At 55.8% G+C, this 17,755-nt stretch overlaps 1 protein-coding gene across 1 annotated transcript in view; it reads left to right on the top strand.

The window, feature by feature from the left end:
• Positions 1-981: 981 nt before the first annotated feature.
• Positions 982-17,755, top strand: part of PIK3R5 (phosphoinositide-3-kinase regulatory subunit 5) — a gene marked incomplete at its 5' end in the record, with an annotated part of 28,485 nt that continues 11,711 nt past the window's right edge. Inside the window, 5 exons of the mRNA XM_082492092.1 lie at positions 982-1,078; positions 10,349-10,449; positions 12,466-12,534; positions 13,329-13,467; positions 15,933-16,002. Coding sequence (XP_082348218.1) covers positions 982-1,078; positions 10,349-10,449; positions 12,466-12,534; positions 13,329-13,467; positions 15,933-16,002 — 476 coding nt within the window. The remainder of the gene's footprint in view (positions 1,079-10,348; positions 10,450-12,465; positions 12,535-13,328; positions 13,468-15,932; positions 16,003-17,755) is intronic.

The raw sequence follows: 17,755 nt of genomic DNA, 5'->3' as shown, positions 1-17,755 counted from the left end.
CCGGGCACCTCTTTGCTCACGGTTGGGGCAGATCTGAGAACTAAACCTTCTGGGCAAGTTGCTTTTACTTTCGTGGTGTCCCAGACAGATGCATATGAGTTGAGTGGGATATAATCTTCCTCCCCCCAAGCCCACGGTTTAGGCGTGCGCCCCGCGCCATGGAGGAGAGGTGGGATGCACGGAGCCCTGTTGTGACAAGGTTGCAGCCAGGCACGCAATCCGCGGTTTCACAATGTCCTCGGATGTTGGGGCTGAGGTCCCCTCTGTATTTTCCTGCATTGCCACAAGGGCACGTGGACCTTTCCTTCGCGTTGGCTGCGTGTGGCAGCAAGGGGACGGTGCGGGAGGCTTTCCAACCTGGCACTTGGAAGTGGGGTTTGTGACCATCGCCAGTGGACATTAGAGCCACCGAGGACGATCTGTGCCTAACGCAAGGAACAGGAGCTTGGACTCTGCCATCACTTTTCCCAGGTTGGGTTGGATGATCTTTTGAGGTTCCCTCCAGCCTGGGCTGTTCTATGATTGCCATCGACCCCATTGCGAGGTGCTGCAGCTGTAATCTCTTGCAGCGTTATCTTCGATGGAGGCTAACCCAAGATTACCTCCTTGCCACAAACACGTGAGCGAGACGCGATCTGTCCCACAGACGGAAGTTGTGAGAAGGCAGATATGCTTGCAGCACGTCACGGGGAGAGTGCCTCGGCCCCACAGCCTCTTGTGATCGGGTCGTGGATGTGTGCGCCTCCTTTTCTTTGCCGTGGTTGGGAGGGACTGGGGGAGCCGAGGGGAAGAAGCCAGCAGTGGGGTGCGTTGTTGGCTTTGGGGTCAGAAAGGGTGACAGGAGGTAGTAATGGGGTGATGCTTCACCACGAGCATCTTGTCTGTGCTGCAGTAGGAGTGTTGCGGTGCTCTCTTCCTTGCACTGAACTAAGGTCCAGTATATAACTTTCTTCCTTCTCTCTCTTTAGGAGATGAATTAAAATGCAGCACACCACGTGCACGGAGGACAGGATCTACCACGCACTGGAAAGATGTCTACATGGGCTTAGCAGAGATGCTGTCTCCAGCAGATGGGCTGGTAGGTAACCTGTTAACCGCGAGCATGTTGGCCATGAGCCTGACGCCTGACAGCCTCGACGGGGTCGGACTCTTCTGTGCTTTTGTCTCTGAATGATCCGCTGACCTACCTGGGCACCGGGGTAAGGGAGAGCTGCTGATGTTACTGGAGGCTTGGAGGTCTTTTCTCCCTTCCAATGGCTAAAGTTAGAGGTGGGATCCAACCAAGTCAGTCTTCCTGAGCCTCTCGTTGCAGTAGGAAGATGTACTGAGACGGTGAACCAGTCACGTTAGGTCTTACATAGGTAAAGCTCAGCAGAGAAGCCAAGTATCTTGCCAGTTGTCCATGCATGAGCTGGAAACAGGAGGAGACTTCATTCGCCACGAGGAAAGACTCCTTTGTGTAATCAGCTCGTTTTGCTTTCATGCATACGGTCCTCAAAACCTATGGGTGTAATCTGTGCCGCATTGTCAGAAGCAAGTGTGAAGATATGGTTATCGGCTTTATTTAAACCTAGATCAGATACCATGGTGGCCATAAAGACGTGACCCATGTTCAGAGGGCTACAAAGGGAGTTGGGATGGTGGTGCTGAGGGCAAAGCAGCGATGAGAAGTGGATATTTCTGAATGTCATTTTGACCTGTCTTCTTCACGCTCGCACTTGTAGGCTGCGATTAAATCACTCCCAAATCCTCTCGCCGATAAGAGAAAAGAAATTAACTTGAGGTGCCGTCAAATTCGGATTTCCTTTTGTCTGTGCAGTTCTTTCAACCCCCTCTGCTTTTCCATTTACCTGTAAGTCAAGAGAGAGATGCAAACGTAATCCCACCCGCTGCCAAACACTGGAGTAATCCCTCCCTGTTCCTCACACCTGCCGGGGTGATGCCGGCTCCCCGTGCTGTAGCATCACCCTGGGTCTTGGTTCACGCGGCTGTGACCAGGACTCCTGGATCCTTTTGGTCTCCCCGCGTTCTGGGAAATGAGCCCCGAAGCGTGACCTACATTCCTGGTTCCTGGAAGCGCGACCCTCGCGTTTGGCACCATTACAGCGCGTGTCCAAAGGAGTCCCATCTCGCCAAGCGGTTCATTGTGCGCCGCATAACTCACCTCTTCCTGTAATTATAATTAATCAATTCCTGTGTCACTCACAAACTCAGCGCTGGTGTTTGTGTTTGGATAGCCTTTAAAAAACGACTTTGTAAATTTTTCCGGCTCATTAGCAAAGACAAGACTGTACGGGGCAGGGGTCAGGTGGTGGTGGGCTCTGTTGGAAGCAGCTGTGCTGCCCAGCGATTCCTCACGTCTAACGATTTTCCCCTGTCTCTCCGCTTGCTGGCTCTCGGTCTTCTTCATGTGGGTTTTGGGAGGTTTGGCAGAATGACCTGGCATTCCTGGGAGAATCTCGGGCGTTTTGCCCATCAAAAAGTTCCCTTTCATCCAAAGCATTTGCGTTGTTGCCAAAAAATCTTCAGCGTGACCGGCGAACCCCGTTTCTCCCAGCCGGCGGTGGATGGGATGTAAATAGCTTTGCTGTGCCCCGGCCCCAGGGTCCCTCTTCTGGACAGCCCCCCGGGGCAGCGCTGCTGCTCGGCCATCGCCTTTAGCGCTCTTCCGCGCGGGATGTCCAGCCCTGCTGGCTCGGAACGTGTTGGCTTTGAAGAGCTGCTCTTTCCCATCCCTACGCCCTTGCAGTCGGAGTAGGAAGTATTTCATTACTGCAGTAACGTATATACGATTTAGGGAAAACGGAGCGTAATGCGCAGGTGTACCTACACCCCTCTGTACCTACCCTCGCTGTGTATCCTCTTTCTTTTCAAAAGCAGAGCAGAAATGTTCTCGCGTTCTTCTGCCTTCCCCGTGTTAAAAGCAACGGTTTAATTATTGCTGTCCTGTGTGAGATCCAGGCTGTTACTTATGGCAGGGCTCTCTTCCTCATATAGTCAATGAATCTCTCCATCTTGTTCTTAACTCTGCCGTAGCCTTCTCCTTTCTCGTTTTTAACTTCTTATATCGCTTCTATTTCCCAATTTGTTTGCTTCCCCCCTCCTTTTTACCATTTCCTTACACCAAAATATCACGCACCACCTCGCAGCTTTTTGGGCTGAGACCTTGCTAGAATTTCGTTCATTTTCAAATTATTTAATGCTTTATTTTTCCATAATAATTTTACAGGAGGTTGCTCCAGAGTGGGTGAGTAATCGCTTCCGATGCGTTGTTTCCCCCCCGCACAAGCGACCGACGAGCTGAGGTCTGTGAAGTCAGCAAAGAGGAGAAGTGGGAGTGCTTTGGCCATCACAGATTCATACCCTGGATGAGTCTGTGGTCGCCTCTGGGGAGAAAATCTTTTCCTGAACTGCAGCGTTTATTGGAGGAACCAAATTAAAATTAATTCTCTGACTCACAAAAAAAATTAAAAAAAAAACACTGTTAGAAAAGTGCCAGAAAAGAATGGCCTTTTCCTTAGAATCATAGAATTGTCTAGGTTGGAAGAGATCCTTGGGATCCTCGAGTCCAACCATCTACCCTACTCTACAAAGATCTCCCCTACACCATGTCCCCCAACACCACATCTAAACGTCTCTCAAACACATCCAGGGATGGTGACCCAACCACCTCCCCGGGGCAGTCTATTCCAATGCCCGACCACTCCTTCTGTGAAAAATTCTTTCCTAATGTTCAGTCTAAATCTACCCTGTTGGAGCTTGAAGCCATTCCCTCTTGTTCTGTCAAGAGACCCTCTTGAGAGCACAGCCCATTTGCCTTCCTCCATGTTGCTGAAGAGACAATAGTCAAATCAGAGCACGCTAAAGGATGAAAAATACTTCATTTCTTGCCGGTGAGCAGCGAAACGGGATCTTTTGGTGAAGGAGAGTGCTAAGCTTGGGTCTGAGTGCTGGTGGGGCCGCGGATGCCGTCCTGGGGAGTCAGAGGTCTGGAGGATGGTGGTGGATGGAGAGCTGCTAGAGAGGCTGTAGGGCAGCCGGGTGTCCAACACGTCCCGGGGATAGGAAGGAGCTGTTGCGTCTCTGCCGTGGGGGCTGCATGTCAGCCAGAGAGGGCGAAGGATGCTGGGGAGGGAGGATGGTGAGCTGGAGAAGGAGTGTTCGATGATACATCTCACGTGGTGCCCAGGGAGTTCAGTCTGCTCAGCTCTAACGAAGAGAAGCTTAAGATCCTGCTCGGTTGCAGTCATCTAAGTACCCTCACGGGGAATGAACAGAAGCGTGGCGTGGGGATGCTCCGGCTTAGTCACCAGGTAGCGAAATGCAACATCTGAAATACTTCCAGCTCTTAAGTGCAGAATTAAGGCGCGCTGCTTACTAAACCATGCAAATGTCAACTTTCGAACTGACTTCTCCAGGCTTGTGGTGGGTTTGCTTGCTGAGATCGCTGCTCGGGGCTGGGTGGAAGCACCAGGGGTGGCTCCAGCCCCGGGAGGTGCCGTTGTGCCCTCCTCAGGGGGGGCTCTAAGCAGCTGCTTGGAAATGGGAGCTGCAGGCTGGACCCCTGCCCGGTGTGGGATGCATCCCGAGGGGATGCTGTGGCTGCGGGGCTCTCGCCGTCCCCTGCGCTTCGGGCACCTCTGACCCCTCTGCTTACAAAGTGCTGCGGGTTGGCCCTTCCTCTGGGCAGTCCCTTGGAGAAAACCCACCTTATTCTGGTGAGGGCATAGTGGAAATGGTGGGAGCGGGGCTGGGGGAGGGAGGAAACGGAGACATCTGCTTTTCACCCCTCCAGCTGTGTCACTTCTGACGGCACCGGGAGCTGATGCCCGGCCCGAGCGCCGTGGGCGAAGCCAGCTTGGGCATGCGGTTTTTCTGCTTTATTTCTTTATATTTGTTTTGTTTTGTTTTCCAACTTGACAGTTGTCCCCTCTGAAGAGCGGCGGAGGGGAAATGTCAACCACCGAGGTCAGGAAGGAGCCGCGCTGGGAGGAGGGCGCCTCGGTGCGCTTCTCAGAAAAGAAATCGCAAAGCCTCATCCTTCCGAGGCCGCCCACGGGGCCGCTGCCACCCGGCTCCCGGCACGCTGCCGGCGTCTTCGTCAACACCGATAGCGATCAAAGCGAGAGCGTGTACTGCGCCCGAGCTCCCTCCCGGCACCGGGGGGGGGTCTCGGTGCAGCCTCTGCCCGGCACTGGGTCACCGCTCGGGGGTTTTGCTGTAGGTTTTGCTCTCCCCAAAGGAGATTTTTCTTTGGGTCTGCGTCATGTTGGGCTGAGTCTAAGTGCGCTGCGTAGGATGCTGGGATAAGCCCAGCTTAGTCCTGTTTCTGCTGCGGGTCCGTGTGTGGCGGCCCCAGCATCCCGCGGCTGGGACCGCGATGTGCTCAGCGTTGTCTGTGTTGCTGGCAGATAAATCTGACTCCGTCTCTGTGTATAAAGAAAAAATAAATAGGGCCGCGTCGCTGTTTTAGTGGAGTAAAACCGGATGGACGAGCCGTGAGGGCAAGGGGGGATGCGAGCAGTAATTTTTTTAGTGATAGAACTTCCCACTGCCCTCCCGGGAGGTCTCCAGTGCCTCTTGTGAGAAACTTATGGGATTTAAGGGATGGTAGGTGGAGCCCTGCATGCACAAGGTGCATCTTGACAGCTCCAGAGCCGGAGTTCGCCCCACAGCTGCCACGTGGACCTCTCTCCTTTAAGGTGTTGGGCAGTTTGTGTGTGTGATTTTCCTTACCGCTTCCCTCAGCCGAGAGGCGCCTGCCCGAGCTCTGCAAACCCTGCCTTGCTACGGGCTTCGGGGAGCGAGGTGAAGTGTTTCCCCACCGACAACAGGACTTTCCATCGCTTGCACAACTTGCTAGAGAGGCGGCGGCGGGGAGCACAGCCCCTGCTTGCAGCGGTGGCAGGGAGCATCCCTCCGCTAGCCTGGGGGGACATCCCAGCCCATCCCAGCTGGGGTCTCCCTTGCGTCTCGTAGCGAGAAATGCTTTTTTGGGGGAACTAAAGAGCAAGTGCAAAGTGCAGGAGAAAGCCTGGTTCAAGCTTTCTGTGTTCCTCTGGTGTGCATCCTACCCTCGTCCAGCCCGGCAGGGGGAGGGTGCCTGGCGTGGTCTGGTGCTGCCGGTTTTGAGCAAACCTGGGCACGGGGGAACAATGTCGGTTTGAGCTTTGTGCTCTTGCGCTGCTCTGACTCGGTGTAAAACACTGCTCCCACGTTGCCCCTGCAACTTTTGGCCCGGCCCCGGGGTGGTGGCACGATTCACCGCCACCCCAAACCAGCAGCCGACCGTCTGCTTGGGTGTGCCGAGACGGAGCAGCGGCTGCAAAGAAAACTTTCTGGACTGGGTTTCTTACCCGGCTGCAGCCTTTCCCTGGCCTGGGAATAAATGAATGAAAAATTCATGAAAGTCCCCAGGTGCTACCGCAGCATCCAGCTGCGTCCCGGGTGGATGCAGAACATCTGCAGAGGGATGGGGAGGATGCTTGCATTCTGCTTTTAATGTCACCGGGGGCTTTTGTTCCTGACCTGTGCACCTTAGGAGCATCACCCTCCATGCCCAAACAACCTTTTTTAGGCTGGATACAGGGGATGTGGCTTCAGGGACTAATTTTGCTTCCAGTGGTTGGAAAGTGGATGCTCGTGACCTGGACTGTGTGTGGAGGGAAGGGAGTTCCCACCCAGGTCTGGCTCCCGTGTCCTGATTGATGCCTGGTGGTGCTGGACGCTTCGCTTTGCCGCGTAGTCTTTGTTTATTGTGTCCGGGATTTCCAAGCTGCATTTTGTGCTTGAGACTATTTTTAGCAAGGACGCAGCTGCTTTCGGTGTGTCTTTGGTTAATGCCGCTTTGCCGAATTTAGGAGCTCGGACCCCGGCTGCCTGCTGCCTCCCGGCACTGTCTGGCTTCATCCCAGGGCAAACCCAGTGCCTTGAGTTAGACACAAATTCTGCGTATAGTGATGTTATTCAAATATACCCGGCTGCATCCTTGGGCTTCAGCTCACAGTTCCTGCAGAAGACCCCAAAACGGGTCACAAGACCTCAGGTCTAGATGATATTTGTAAGACGTTCCCCTCAAGCCCTGTCCTTGTCCCTGCTTCCCCCCGGCCCCTTCACGGCGGGTTCGCCCCGGGGGACGCAGCCCAGCGCCTCTCCCTCTGCCCCATCCAGCGCAAGGACAACGCAGCGAGCCGCCGCTGCTGCCGCAGTTTCCTCCTCCCTCGCTAGAAGTGAGAGGAAGGAAAGGAGCCTGCGTCTTGCCGGGCTATTTGTACTTGCGGTTACGCTGGTGCAGGAAGCGGTGTTCTCCTCGCCCGGCGCTGTGCCCCGACGGAGCTCGGCTCCGCTGCGCTCCCGGATCCTGCTCTGTGCGGGTGGGCTTTGCCCTGGGCAGCCGCGGCGGGGCTGGGCTCACTGGGGTGAAATAATGATAGAATCATAGAGTCGTCGTGGTTGGAAGAGACCTTTTAGATCATCGAGTCCAACCGTTGACCCAGCTCTGCCAAGTCCACCACTAACCCATGTCCCTCAGCACCACATCCGCCCGTCTGTTAAATACCTCCAGGGATGATGATTCCACCACTGCCCTGGGCAGTCTGTTCCAACGCTTGATGACCCTTTCAGTGAAGAAATTTTTCCTTATATCCAATCTAAACCTCCCCTGGCACAACTTGAGGCTGTTTCCTCTTGTCCTATCGCTTCTTACTTGGGAGAGAAGTATGGGAGAAGTTTTTGGGAGAAGTAATCCTCCCGGGTTGTTTCAAGGCACCACGTGAGCCCGGCTGCTTCTTGCCGAGGTCAGCAAAGCTCCCGGCGGCTCTGACCACTTCTGCTGGGCCGGTTGCTTTCTTGACTATCTCACAGGTGCTGGGGCTTTCCCTGGAGGATGCCACGCTCTGGGACAATATTGATTTACTTGAGCAATCTGCCAGAGGCATCCTAGGCAGAGCCACGGCTTCGTCCCGTTGCGTTGGCTTATCCAAGGGGCTCAAAGGAAATCCGGAGCATTGCCGAGTTACGGGGTCGCTGCGGCCGTGCCCTCGCTGACAAGATATCGCGAACTAAGGTTGCGCTCTGGGTGTCGGCAAACCCAGCAAGATGCTTGGGAGCACCGGAGGCAAATTAAAAATCGCAGCCGTCATTAATGGCGAGTGCCTCTGAGCTCCTTGGAAGCTTTCCAGCGGGATCGTTCCCCGCTGGAAAATGTTGATTCATTGGAAGTCAAAAGTTGCGTGGTGGCAGGGGGGGGCTTTCCAATGGGGAAATGCTCCTGCCCTGTTAATTCAGATACGAGTTAGGCACAAAGCCACAGAAATAGCGTGTGTCCTGGTGAGCAAACGCCTCTCCGTGGGGAGGGATGAGTGTTTTTGCAACCTTGGCACTAGTTTTGCTTGTCTTGGCCTTGTCCTTCTCCCCACTGGGCCGCAGCAGACCTCTCCCCTGGTTTAGAATCACAGAATGGTTTGGGTTGGAAGGGACCTTAAAGCTCATCTCATTCCACCCCCCTGCCCCGGGCAGGGACACCTCCCCCCAGCCCAGGTTGCCCCAAGCCCCGTCCAACCTGGCCTTGAACACCTCCGGGGATGGGGCAGCCACAACTTCCCTTGGCGACCTGTTCCAGTGTCTCACCACCCTGAGTGAAAAGTTTCTTCCTAATATCTAATCCGAATCTCCCCTCTTCTAGTTTGAAGCCATTCCCCCTCGTCCTTATCACTACACGCCCTTGGAAAAAGTCCCTCCCCGGCTCTCCTGGAGCCCCTTTAGGTACTGGTTTAAATTCATCTGGTTTAACACTGAGAAGGTGTGTAAAGGTATTTTTATGGCATTTACGTGTCTGTATGTTTGATGAATTTGTAGCCTCGGCAGCTGGGAATAATGTTTGAGGGACAGATGGCGTGACCTGGAGATTTGTGATGCATAATACCGCTGCCCCCTTGACAGCTCACGGCATTGTTCCTTCCTTGTTAGCTCCAACGCGACAGCCAACACGCGTGGGTTGGTGTTTGTTATGTTTCTGTGCCACGTAATGGACCGTGTGAGTGAAGAGCGGCTGGATTTATATTTATTTTTCCTCTCGGATCATTAGCCCCACTTCCCTGCAGTGAGGGATGCTCTGTTTCTCTCGGTTTTGCTTTTGGACTGAGCTTGGAAGAGTCCCGACGGTGGTACCCCTCGAACCGCACCAGGGGCTGTGACCATGCTGCGTGTGATGCGTCTGCTGCGTCCGCTCCTGGTGGAAAAAATCCCTGGCAGTGTGGGATGGGGGAAATGCAAACGTGAACCCTTCTCTGATATTTCCTAGGCTGTTCGCTTGACGTTTCCCTACAGCTTTTCTCCATGGGGCTGTGCGCGTTGCCTGGGTCCCTGGGAGGGAGGAGGAAGAGGAGGAGGAGGAGGTGCTGCTCCCTTCTTGGTTTGCAGATCCAGAGCCGGAGAGCGCCGCCTGCTCCCCTGGGATGCTGGGCTGGGATGAATGGAGGCGCCCGGCAGCCTTCGCGCAGATCATTTCCTCTAAGACCATCTGGGAGGTGGCCCTGACCGCCGAGAAAAGCGGACGCCTCGGGAAACACCTTGGGCTATTGTCACCGGTAGGGTCCCAGCAGCGAGAGGCAGATGTCCGGGGATGGAAGCCGGGGGGATTCAATCGACCAGGGTGAAGGACCCTCCATCCCTTTGCACGGCAGTTCTCCTTTCGGTATCTAAGGAATCCCCTGGTGGGGTTTTATTACGTTTAATGAAAATTTGAAGGCGCTAAGAGATGGAATAAATGCCGGGCAGGTTTAACACCGATGCTGATGTGAGGTCTGACTGCCGCGATGCTGATGTGACGGGGAAGCGGGGTGCAGCGTCTCCCCCCGGGTGCGATGCAGCGGGAGGATGTTGGACGCGCGCCTGGCGGGGAGCTGAATTCTGCAGTGTTTGAGGGAGTTTTTGGTTGGGATAGTGCATCTTGGGGCATTTGAGGCTGGGGGGGGGGGAGGCGTACTGGTGGGTTTTCTGGGCTCGGGCAGAATGAAGGTGGGCATCCCCGCATGCCACGCACGTCCCTCCGGCCGCGGCAGCATGCACGTGGCAGCGCAGGCACGTGGGCTATCAGCCGCCCCGAGGAGGAGTGCGTTGGGCTGCGTGAGCGAGAGCATGAAGGCGCGCTCGGGTACCAAGCGATGCCGCTGAGATAAGCGCTATTTGGCGAGATCAGATCTATCCAGAATGAGGGGGCAAGGTTTTTTTCCTCTGCCGTGATCTGACGCGGGTGACGAACGCCTTCGCCCTGACGCCTTCCCATTGTTTGTCCCTCCTGTGACCTTGAAGGGGGCTGTGAGTGACGGTGGCTCTGTCTCCCCCGCAGCCGGGCTGTGCCTCAACTGCTGGAGCCTGCAGGAGCTGGTGAGCCGGGACGCCGGCAACTACCTCATCCTCGTGGAGAAGATCCTCGGCAAGGCCAAAGAGGTGAGTCCGGGGGCTGCCGGGGAGGGCTGCGGGCTTTGAGATGGCATCAGCTCCGGGACTCGTCCCGAGTGGAGTTGTGCAGAGCTTGGCGGGTGATTTTGGGTTGTGGTAAGGTATTACAGAATCATGGAATGGTGAGGGCTGGAAGGGCCCTCTGGAGCTCCCCCAGTCCCACCCCCCACCAGAGCAGGGGCACCTCCAGCAGTGGCACAGGACACGTCCAGGCGGGTTTGGAATGGCTCCAGAGTGGGAGACTCCCCCCACTCTCTGGGCAGCTGTGCCAGTGCTCTGCCGCCCCCACAGGAGAGAAGTCCTCCTGTTGAGGTTGAGATGGAACTTCCTCTGCTCCAGTTTGTGCCCGTTCCCTCTTGTCCTGTCACTGGGCATCACTGGAAAGTCTGGCCCCATCCTCTTGCCAGCCACCCTGTAGATATTGATAAGCATTGATGAGATCCCCTCTCAGCCTTCTCCTCTCCAGGTGGAACAGCCCCGGGGCTCTCAGCCCTTCCTCAGCAGAGGGATGTTCCAGTCCCCTGAGCATCTGTGTAGCCCTCCACTGGACTCTCCCCAGTAGTTCCCTGTCTTTCTTGAACTGGGAAGCCCAGAACTGGACACAGTGCTGCAGATGCAGCCTCACCAGGGCAGAGCAGAGGGGGGGGATGACCTCCCTCGACCTGCTGGCCACACGCTCTTTATTGCTGGAGCACCGGAGCTTGGACACGGGTGATGCTGAGTCGGCAAATCCGAAACGCTGGTGGGAGCAGCGCTGTGTGTCCTGCCGGCTTTCAGCACGCAGGCACTGCAAGGGAAAACGCCAGCTCCGATTCCTGCTCTTCCGGCAGCACCGCAGATCCACAGGGAAGGGTTCGGATTTCCCAGAGCGCCGCTCGGGGGCAGCCCGGGTCGTAGGGCTGCGCGGATGGAGCCGGCCTTCCCCGAGACCTTCCCATCTCGCGCCTGGGGAGCTGCTAGTCCAAATGAGAACGAATCGAAGGTTTCCGGTTGTTTTTGATGGAAGCTTTGCCACGGCTCGGGCGGGCTTCCTGCAGGGCCGGGAGCGGAGCTGGGATGCTGGGGGACCCCGTGGGCAGGGTTTGCGCGGCGTAGCAGCCCGGCGGGCGGCAGTCGGGTTAAGCACAGCGGGGGAGGCGAAATGGTAGCGGGGCCAATCGTATCGGCCTGCCGCGGTCCCGTCATGTGCTGGAGAAGCTCGAGGCATCGTCGGTCAAGCAGGGGTGACTCGGGCTGTGGCCGGGAACACCTCGGAGGAATGCCTTGATGTGGCAGGAAAGAGTGATGTGTTTCCTAAATCCTCAGCGCTGGGATTCATGTGATGGGGTGAATGCTGCCTTTCATTTTTTTGGGGGAAAAAAAAAAAGGCTGTCTAGCTGCCAGGCTGCGGAGCTGATAATTAAGATTATCACAATTCAGTTTAACCCTTTTTTTTTTGTTTTTGTTTTTTATTAAATGGCTGGAATTGATCTAGTTGCAGACAACATTTTATGACATTAGGATTTATGTAAGGGTTTATTGCACCTTGTGCTGTGCTTATGAGCAAGGGGAAGCAGTGTCTGCAAGCGTATCCTTGAGCCGTCGCCGTGTCCCTCGGTGAAATAATTCTGCTGGCTGTTCACTGGCAAAGGCTGGGACAAAAATCCATGGCTGGGCTGCCCGCTTGCCTCTCCAAACCGCCTGCTTTGAGGCATTTTCATGGAATTTCGTGCAACTCTGCGAGAATGAGGAGCAGCGGAGGGCTGGGAGCTTGGCCGAATCCGGCTTCTCGAGGATAAAGGCAGAGCCGATGGTCTGTGCCCATCTGCCTGTCCCATCAGTGTGGGTTACCGGGACTTTAGGGGTTATTTTCCCGTGGAGACAAGGGAATCTGCAGGGGATGGTGATGTGACGGTGCGGGCTGGGTGCTTGGGGAGTCTCCCGGCACCTCCAAGGTTGTTTTCGGGTAACGGCTCATGGCGAGCAACCCAGCTCATCCTTTTGACCTCCGGCTGTTTCCTACAGGTGCAGGAGAAGTGCGACTACGATCTTGTACCGCCCCTGGCTCTGCTCTTCTACTATGCCGTCCTCTATGTAAGTGCTAAGGCGGCCGCGCGTAGCTCAATCCCAGCCCGTGGGGAGGCACGGGGTCCGGGGCCCCGCGGAGACGCACAGGACAGTCACCGAAATCAGGGTGGCTTTCGACTGAAACATCTCGGTCTGCTTTGATCAGTTCATCTCAAAAAAAAAAAAAAAACCCCAAAAAAAACCCCAAAAGATCCTGTATGAATCTACAGGGATCAAGACCAGGCAACCATCGCACAAGCTGAGAGACGAAAAAAATGAGCTTCAGTGGTTTTAAGCTTTTTATTTAAAGATGGGGTAATCAGAAAGGGAGATGGACAATACCTCTGTGCAGAGAAGGCAGATTTTTTTTCATTACCCTTTATGCTTGTGCAAAATATATGGGCAACGCTAATGAAAAGAAGGAGTGGAGCCTTCACAGGAAATACTTTTTTTTATTATTATTATTAGCACAATGCATCATTATCCCAAGGAAATCAGTGCTGCCAGATCTTGCAAAAGCACAGGCTGTAATGCGATTCATCTGTATGGATCTGTGGTTGTTAAAAAGAAATTTATATATAGGCTTTGGCACACGTGAGCCGCAGCCGGGAGGTTGGGAAGGTGCGGAGCGGATGAAGCTCTCAGAGCTGTGCCCAGTGGGGATCCTTTGACCCTTCCTTGGGAGAGGACGGGGTGTCACGGGGTGAACCTCTGCTCCGATCCGCTTCTCCTCCTCCCGCTTCCAGCCTAAACCCTCGAGTTTTTATGCAGCGCTCGAGGCCCGTGTCCTTGCTCCAACCACGTCTCCCCGTCCCCCACAGGCTCCCCACTTCCCACCGGGCTCCGACCTGCTCCTGAAAGCCGCCAGCGTGTACCACAGCTTTCTCACCTGGCCCGTGCCCTACTGCGACATCTTCCGCGAGCTGCTCACCTTCATCAACGACGAGCTCAAGGCTCCCGGTAAGCGCTCCCGCCCTGCCGCGGGGTCTTCGCGTGCTGCTGGTGCTGCTTCCCCGAAAACACCCACCCCGTGCTTGTTCCCGGGATTCTCCTTGTGTTGCTGTCTCATACCCCACTTGCTTCATGAATCCCTTAAGTGTGGAGTCCGCATTTACCTTGTGCATCCCAGACCTCAGCTTTTCCAGGCGGTGAGGACCTCCGCCCTCCATCCTCCGGATGATTTTCCCTGGTGGTCCGACACAGGGCGAGAGCAGATTCCTCTGGAGGAGCAGGGCAGGGTCGTGTTTGCGGTGGCTGCCTCGCGTGCAAGGTGGTGGGAGCATCCTAGGGCCTCCCGGCTCTGGACCAGCGTGAATTAGCAAAACGTGTAACTATTTCCTGGCTGCCTTTCAGTCTGGTGGGTCTTTTCCGTGGCGAAGCACGTGCTGGCTGCTCCCGCCTGGCCCTGGGCTTTGTTCGAGATGCTCGGTTTGAGGTGCTCAGTGGGGTGATAACAGTGGGTCCATTCATTGGCGCGAAGGTGGCTGGAGCCTTCGAGCCTGCCCTTGCGTGGAGAGTTCCGTAGGGTTGAGGGACTCCCCGGCTCTTTCTTTACAGCTGAGGCACTACCTTGTGATACGGCTTTGGGCACATCTGTCGGCGGCAGCGGCGCTCCTCTTAATTAAGGACTCCTCGTAGATGTCCTGTTGTTCCCAATGGAGCAGCTCTTCCAATTATTTCTAAAAAGCCCTTTCTCCTAATCTGCTTGTCTTTTGGTGGCTTATGGAGAGCGGTTATCACACAGAGCAGATTTCAGCCCTTGTTTAATCCTGCGTAGGGCCGTGGCAGCAAGACCGGCTCTGAGCAGGACTTGGGAGGCCTCAGACGGGGACACGGGCTGTGGCTGAGGCTGGGGGTGCTTCCCCACGTCCTCAAACCAGGCGCTTGCTTTGGAAAGCCCCGACGGGGACGTGAAACGCGGGATCTCCATCACGGCAGCAACGTCCTGCGGAGATGGGGGCTTGTAGGTGCAGATGGGATGAAAGATGCTTTCAAAGGAACAAAAAGATGAAAAAAAAAAAAAACCCAACACCCAAACCCCTCTGCAGTGTCGGCAGCAGACTGGCTGATTTACCCCCAGCTCAACGCTCCACCAGTATAAATGGCCGTGGCCACCAGGCAAGGTCTGGCCAGGCTGTTGTGCTGCATCCAGCCTCCAGCTCAGAGCTGCAGGGCCAGCACGGATGTGGGGACGCTCATCCCACGCTGCTGCAGCCGTGGACTTCCCCAGCTCCTTCCTGGTCATTTATTGTGGTGACACCAGTTGGAGATGTGTTTAACAGACCGCTGGGAAAGCCCCAGTGCTGGGAGGAGGGGATTTGCTACCTCCTGCTTTTGTGCCATCACCACCGTCACCGCTGCCGGAGGCTGTGTGAGCCGGGGACTTTGGTCCAAAAGCTTTTCCCCGCCTACAAGTGTATGAGATTCCCCCACCCTGCCAAAAAATGCTGTGTAGGAGATGTTGGCTTGCTGGGGCTGGAGAGCCCTTCGTCGTGGCTTCTCCCCCCAACTGGAGGCAAGAACGGCGAACACGTGTCCTCTGCTGGTAAGGTGGCCGGCACCTTCTACGCTTGTTGCACGGCCTCCGTGACCTGCCGCGGGGCTGAAGCAAAAGCTTTTTATTGAGGTGAGGGTAAATATTAACTAAGAACAATCCGCCGTCGATATTTGCCAAGAATGCAATAGCTTTTATCTGCAAACCGGGGCTGGTGCCTCTGCAAGAGGGGTGAACGCTGCCGTAATCGGGGGACCTGCGTGGATCAACGTGAGCTGCCCGTGGGTGCTGGGCACCCCCCATGGTGTGCTGCACCTTGTTGATGCCATAAGATCTTTCCCAAGATGTACCCCAGTCCGGCTGTTTAGGGGTGACACGGGCTTTGCTTGTTGCCACCCAGTCCAGGTCTATCCGATGTCACCTGGTTGGGGTTCCCGATGGCACCCGAGGACGGTCCCAGGGAGGCATCCAGGGACGCGGGGTGCCTCTCTTCTGCTGGGGCCGGTCTGGGCTTCACCTCTGCAGGAGGGAAGGTGGCAGTGACCTGCTGTCCATAAGTGAGGTCCAGGGCCTGGGGGGGGCTAACGCGAGTGGCAGAAGCTGCTAAATATCATCCGTGCAATTCGCATCCCACATCAGCAGTGGGGCAGAAGGGACTGGGGGTGGAACAGCTCTCCCATCCCTTCCTTTGGTTGCTTTCCCATCACTCCAGGCTTTTACCCTTTGCATCCCAGGGCTCCCTCGCTCCTGGGCCGGTGCTGACGCAGCAGCCGTGCCTTGTCCCCATAAGGACTTTTGGTGCTGCCATCCCCGCTCCGGGCAGCGGCTCAGCCAGCTCAGCTCCACATTAGGAGACAAAATCAACGTGCTCCTGAGGCAGAGCGGTCTGCAATGGTGCCATGTCTCATGTCCTCTGCTCTCTCTCCCCCAGGGATCTCCTTCCAGAGGCTGGTGAGGACAGAGCAGGGGCTGCCAGTGAAGAACTACCAGAGCTCCACCGTGTAAGTGTGACCAGGGGCACCGCTGATGCCGCTCTGTAGCATCCCCACGGTCTCACGCTGCTTAGGCAGCAGCGGGGCTGCAGCGAGCAGCATCTCAGGGGTGTAGCTGTGGGTGCTGGGGAGAAGAGCTGGAGAGCTGGGCTGAGCTGTGGGAAGGAACGGGGAAGGTGGCGGTGGCATTTCCACAGCTGTGGGTCAGCGTCCGTGGGCTCCCCACGTCGGTTATCCCGCAGCGCTGCGGGTCTGGGTGGGCGCAGCCGGGGAAGGCAAAGTCCCCTCCACGGGGAGCTGCTGATCTCGGCACGCGTTGGGGAACAGCCCGGAGATCATAGAATCATAGAATTGTCTAGGTTGGAAGAGACCCTTGGGATCCTCAAGTCCAACCACCTACCCTACTCTACAAAGTTCTCCCCTACACCATATCCCCCAACACCACATCTAAACGTCTCTTAAACACATCCAGGGATGGTGACTCAACCACCTCCCTGGGCAGCCTATTCCAATGCCCGACCACTCCTTCTGTGAAAAATTCTTTCCTAATGTTCAGTCTAAAATGAGATGCTTTGATCTGCGTGTTTGGGAGCCACCACCCCGAAGGGGGTCAGAAGCGAGTCCGTCCCAGTGCAGCAATTAGCGAAAGCCGTGCAGCTCTGCGCACGGTCGGACTTTGCACCTTATTCGAGGGCTGAACCCTCCCTCCTGCCGGGGCGCCTCATTTGTGAATAGGAAAATGAGCGCGGGCGGCGTGTGCCCTTCCTGGCTGCGGTGCCAGCCCCAGGGACAGCCACGGCCACCTTCACCCTGTGCAGGAGGGTTCTCCTGCTGTTTCGGCTTGTCCACTTGGGTCTGCACCTGTATCCCAGCCAGCTGCGCTGGTGCCGCCGTGTTGCTTTCCCAGTACAGCTCTGCTGCTCTAAGCTCTCAGACTGGTGCAAGCGCAACCACCGATGACTTACAGCAGGGTGGCTATATTTGCATAAAAAGCCCTGAAAACCTGGCACAAAGCTGTGCACAAGCTGGACCCTGGGCTTATTGAAAGCTTGTGCCCGTTGCCTGAGCTTTCACATCCTTAATTCAGAGCCATCTTCGCTCCGTGAGGTGGACTGCTCTCTTCCATGAACGGAAGCACATGGTCTCTGGGCTGCAGGTGTGGGAATTCGAAGCCTGTGGATATTCATAGAATACCAGGTTGGAAGGGACCTCAAGGATCATCTGGTCCAACTTTTCTTGGCAAAAACACAGTCAAGACACGATGGCCCAGCACCCTGCCCGGACGAATCTTAAAAATTGTCCGATGATGGGGTGATGTTGTGGTCCAGAGCAAAAAGGCAGCTGAAGGATGTGGCTCTTCTCCTTCAAGCCCAGAAGGGATGCTCTGACCTGCATCTTGCAGGGGGAAGATCTTTCGGGGGCCGCTCTCATTTTCTACCCTCCGCTTCATTGCGTGTGCTGGATATTAGGACAAACGGCTGCTGGGCTGGAGTCTTCTCTGGGGCTGATTGAACAATCATTGGGCTGGTGATATTGCAGATGTGGCAAGAGAGGCGGTGCCAAGGATGGTGCTGAGGAGCAGGATGGAGGATGCTAATCCGTTACCTCTTCCCTACCCGCAGCTGGCACTGCAGCCTGGGTCTGGCACCCCGGCACAGCCCTGCGACCCTCCGGCTGTGACTCATGTGCGAGGACACCGCCATCTAGCGGGAATTTCATAGAATGCTTAGAGTTGGAAGGGACCTTAAAGACCATCTAGTTC

Source organism: Vanellus vanellus, assembly GCF_965231255.1.
Source record: "Vanellus vanellus genome assembly, chromosome: 17".
Taxonomy (NCBI): Eukaryota; Metazoa; Chordata; class Aves; order Charadriiformes; family Charadriidae; genus Vanellus; species Vanellus vanellus.
This window is presented reverse-complemented; position numbering and strand designations above follow the sequence as displayed.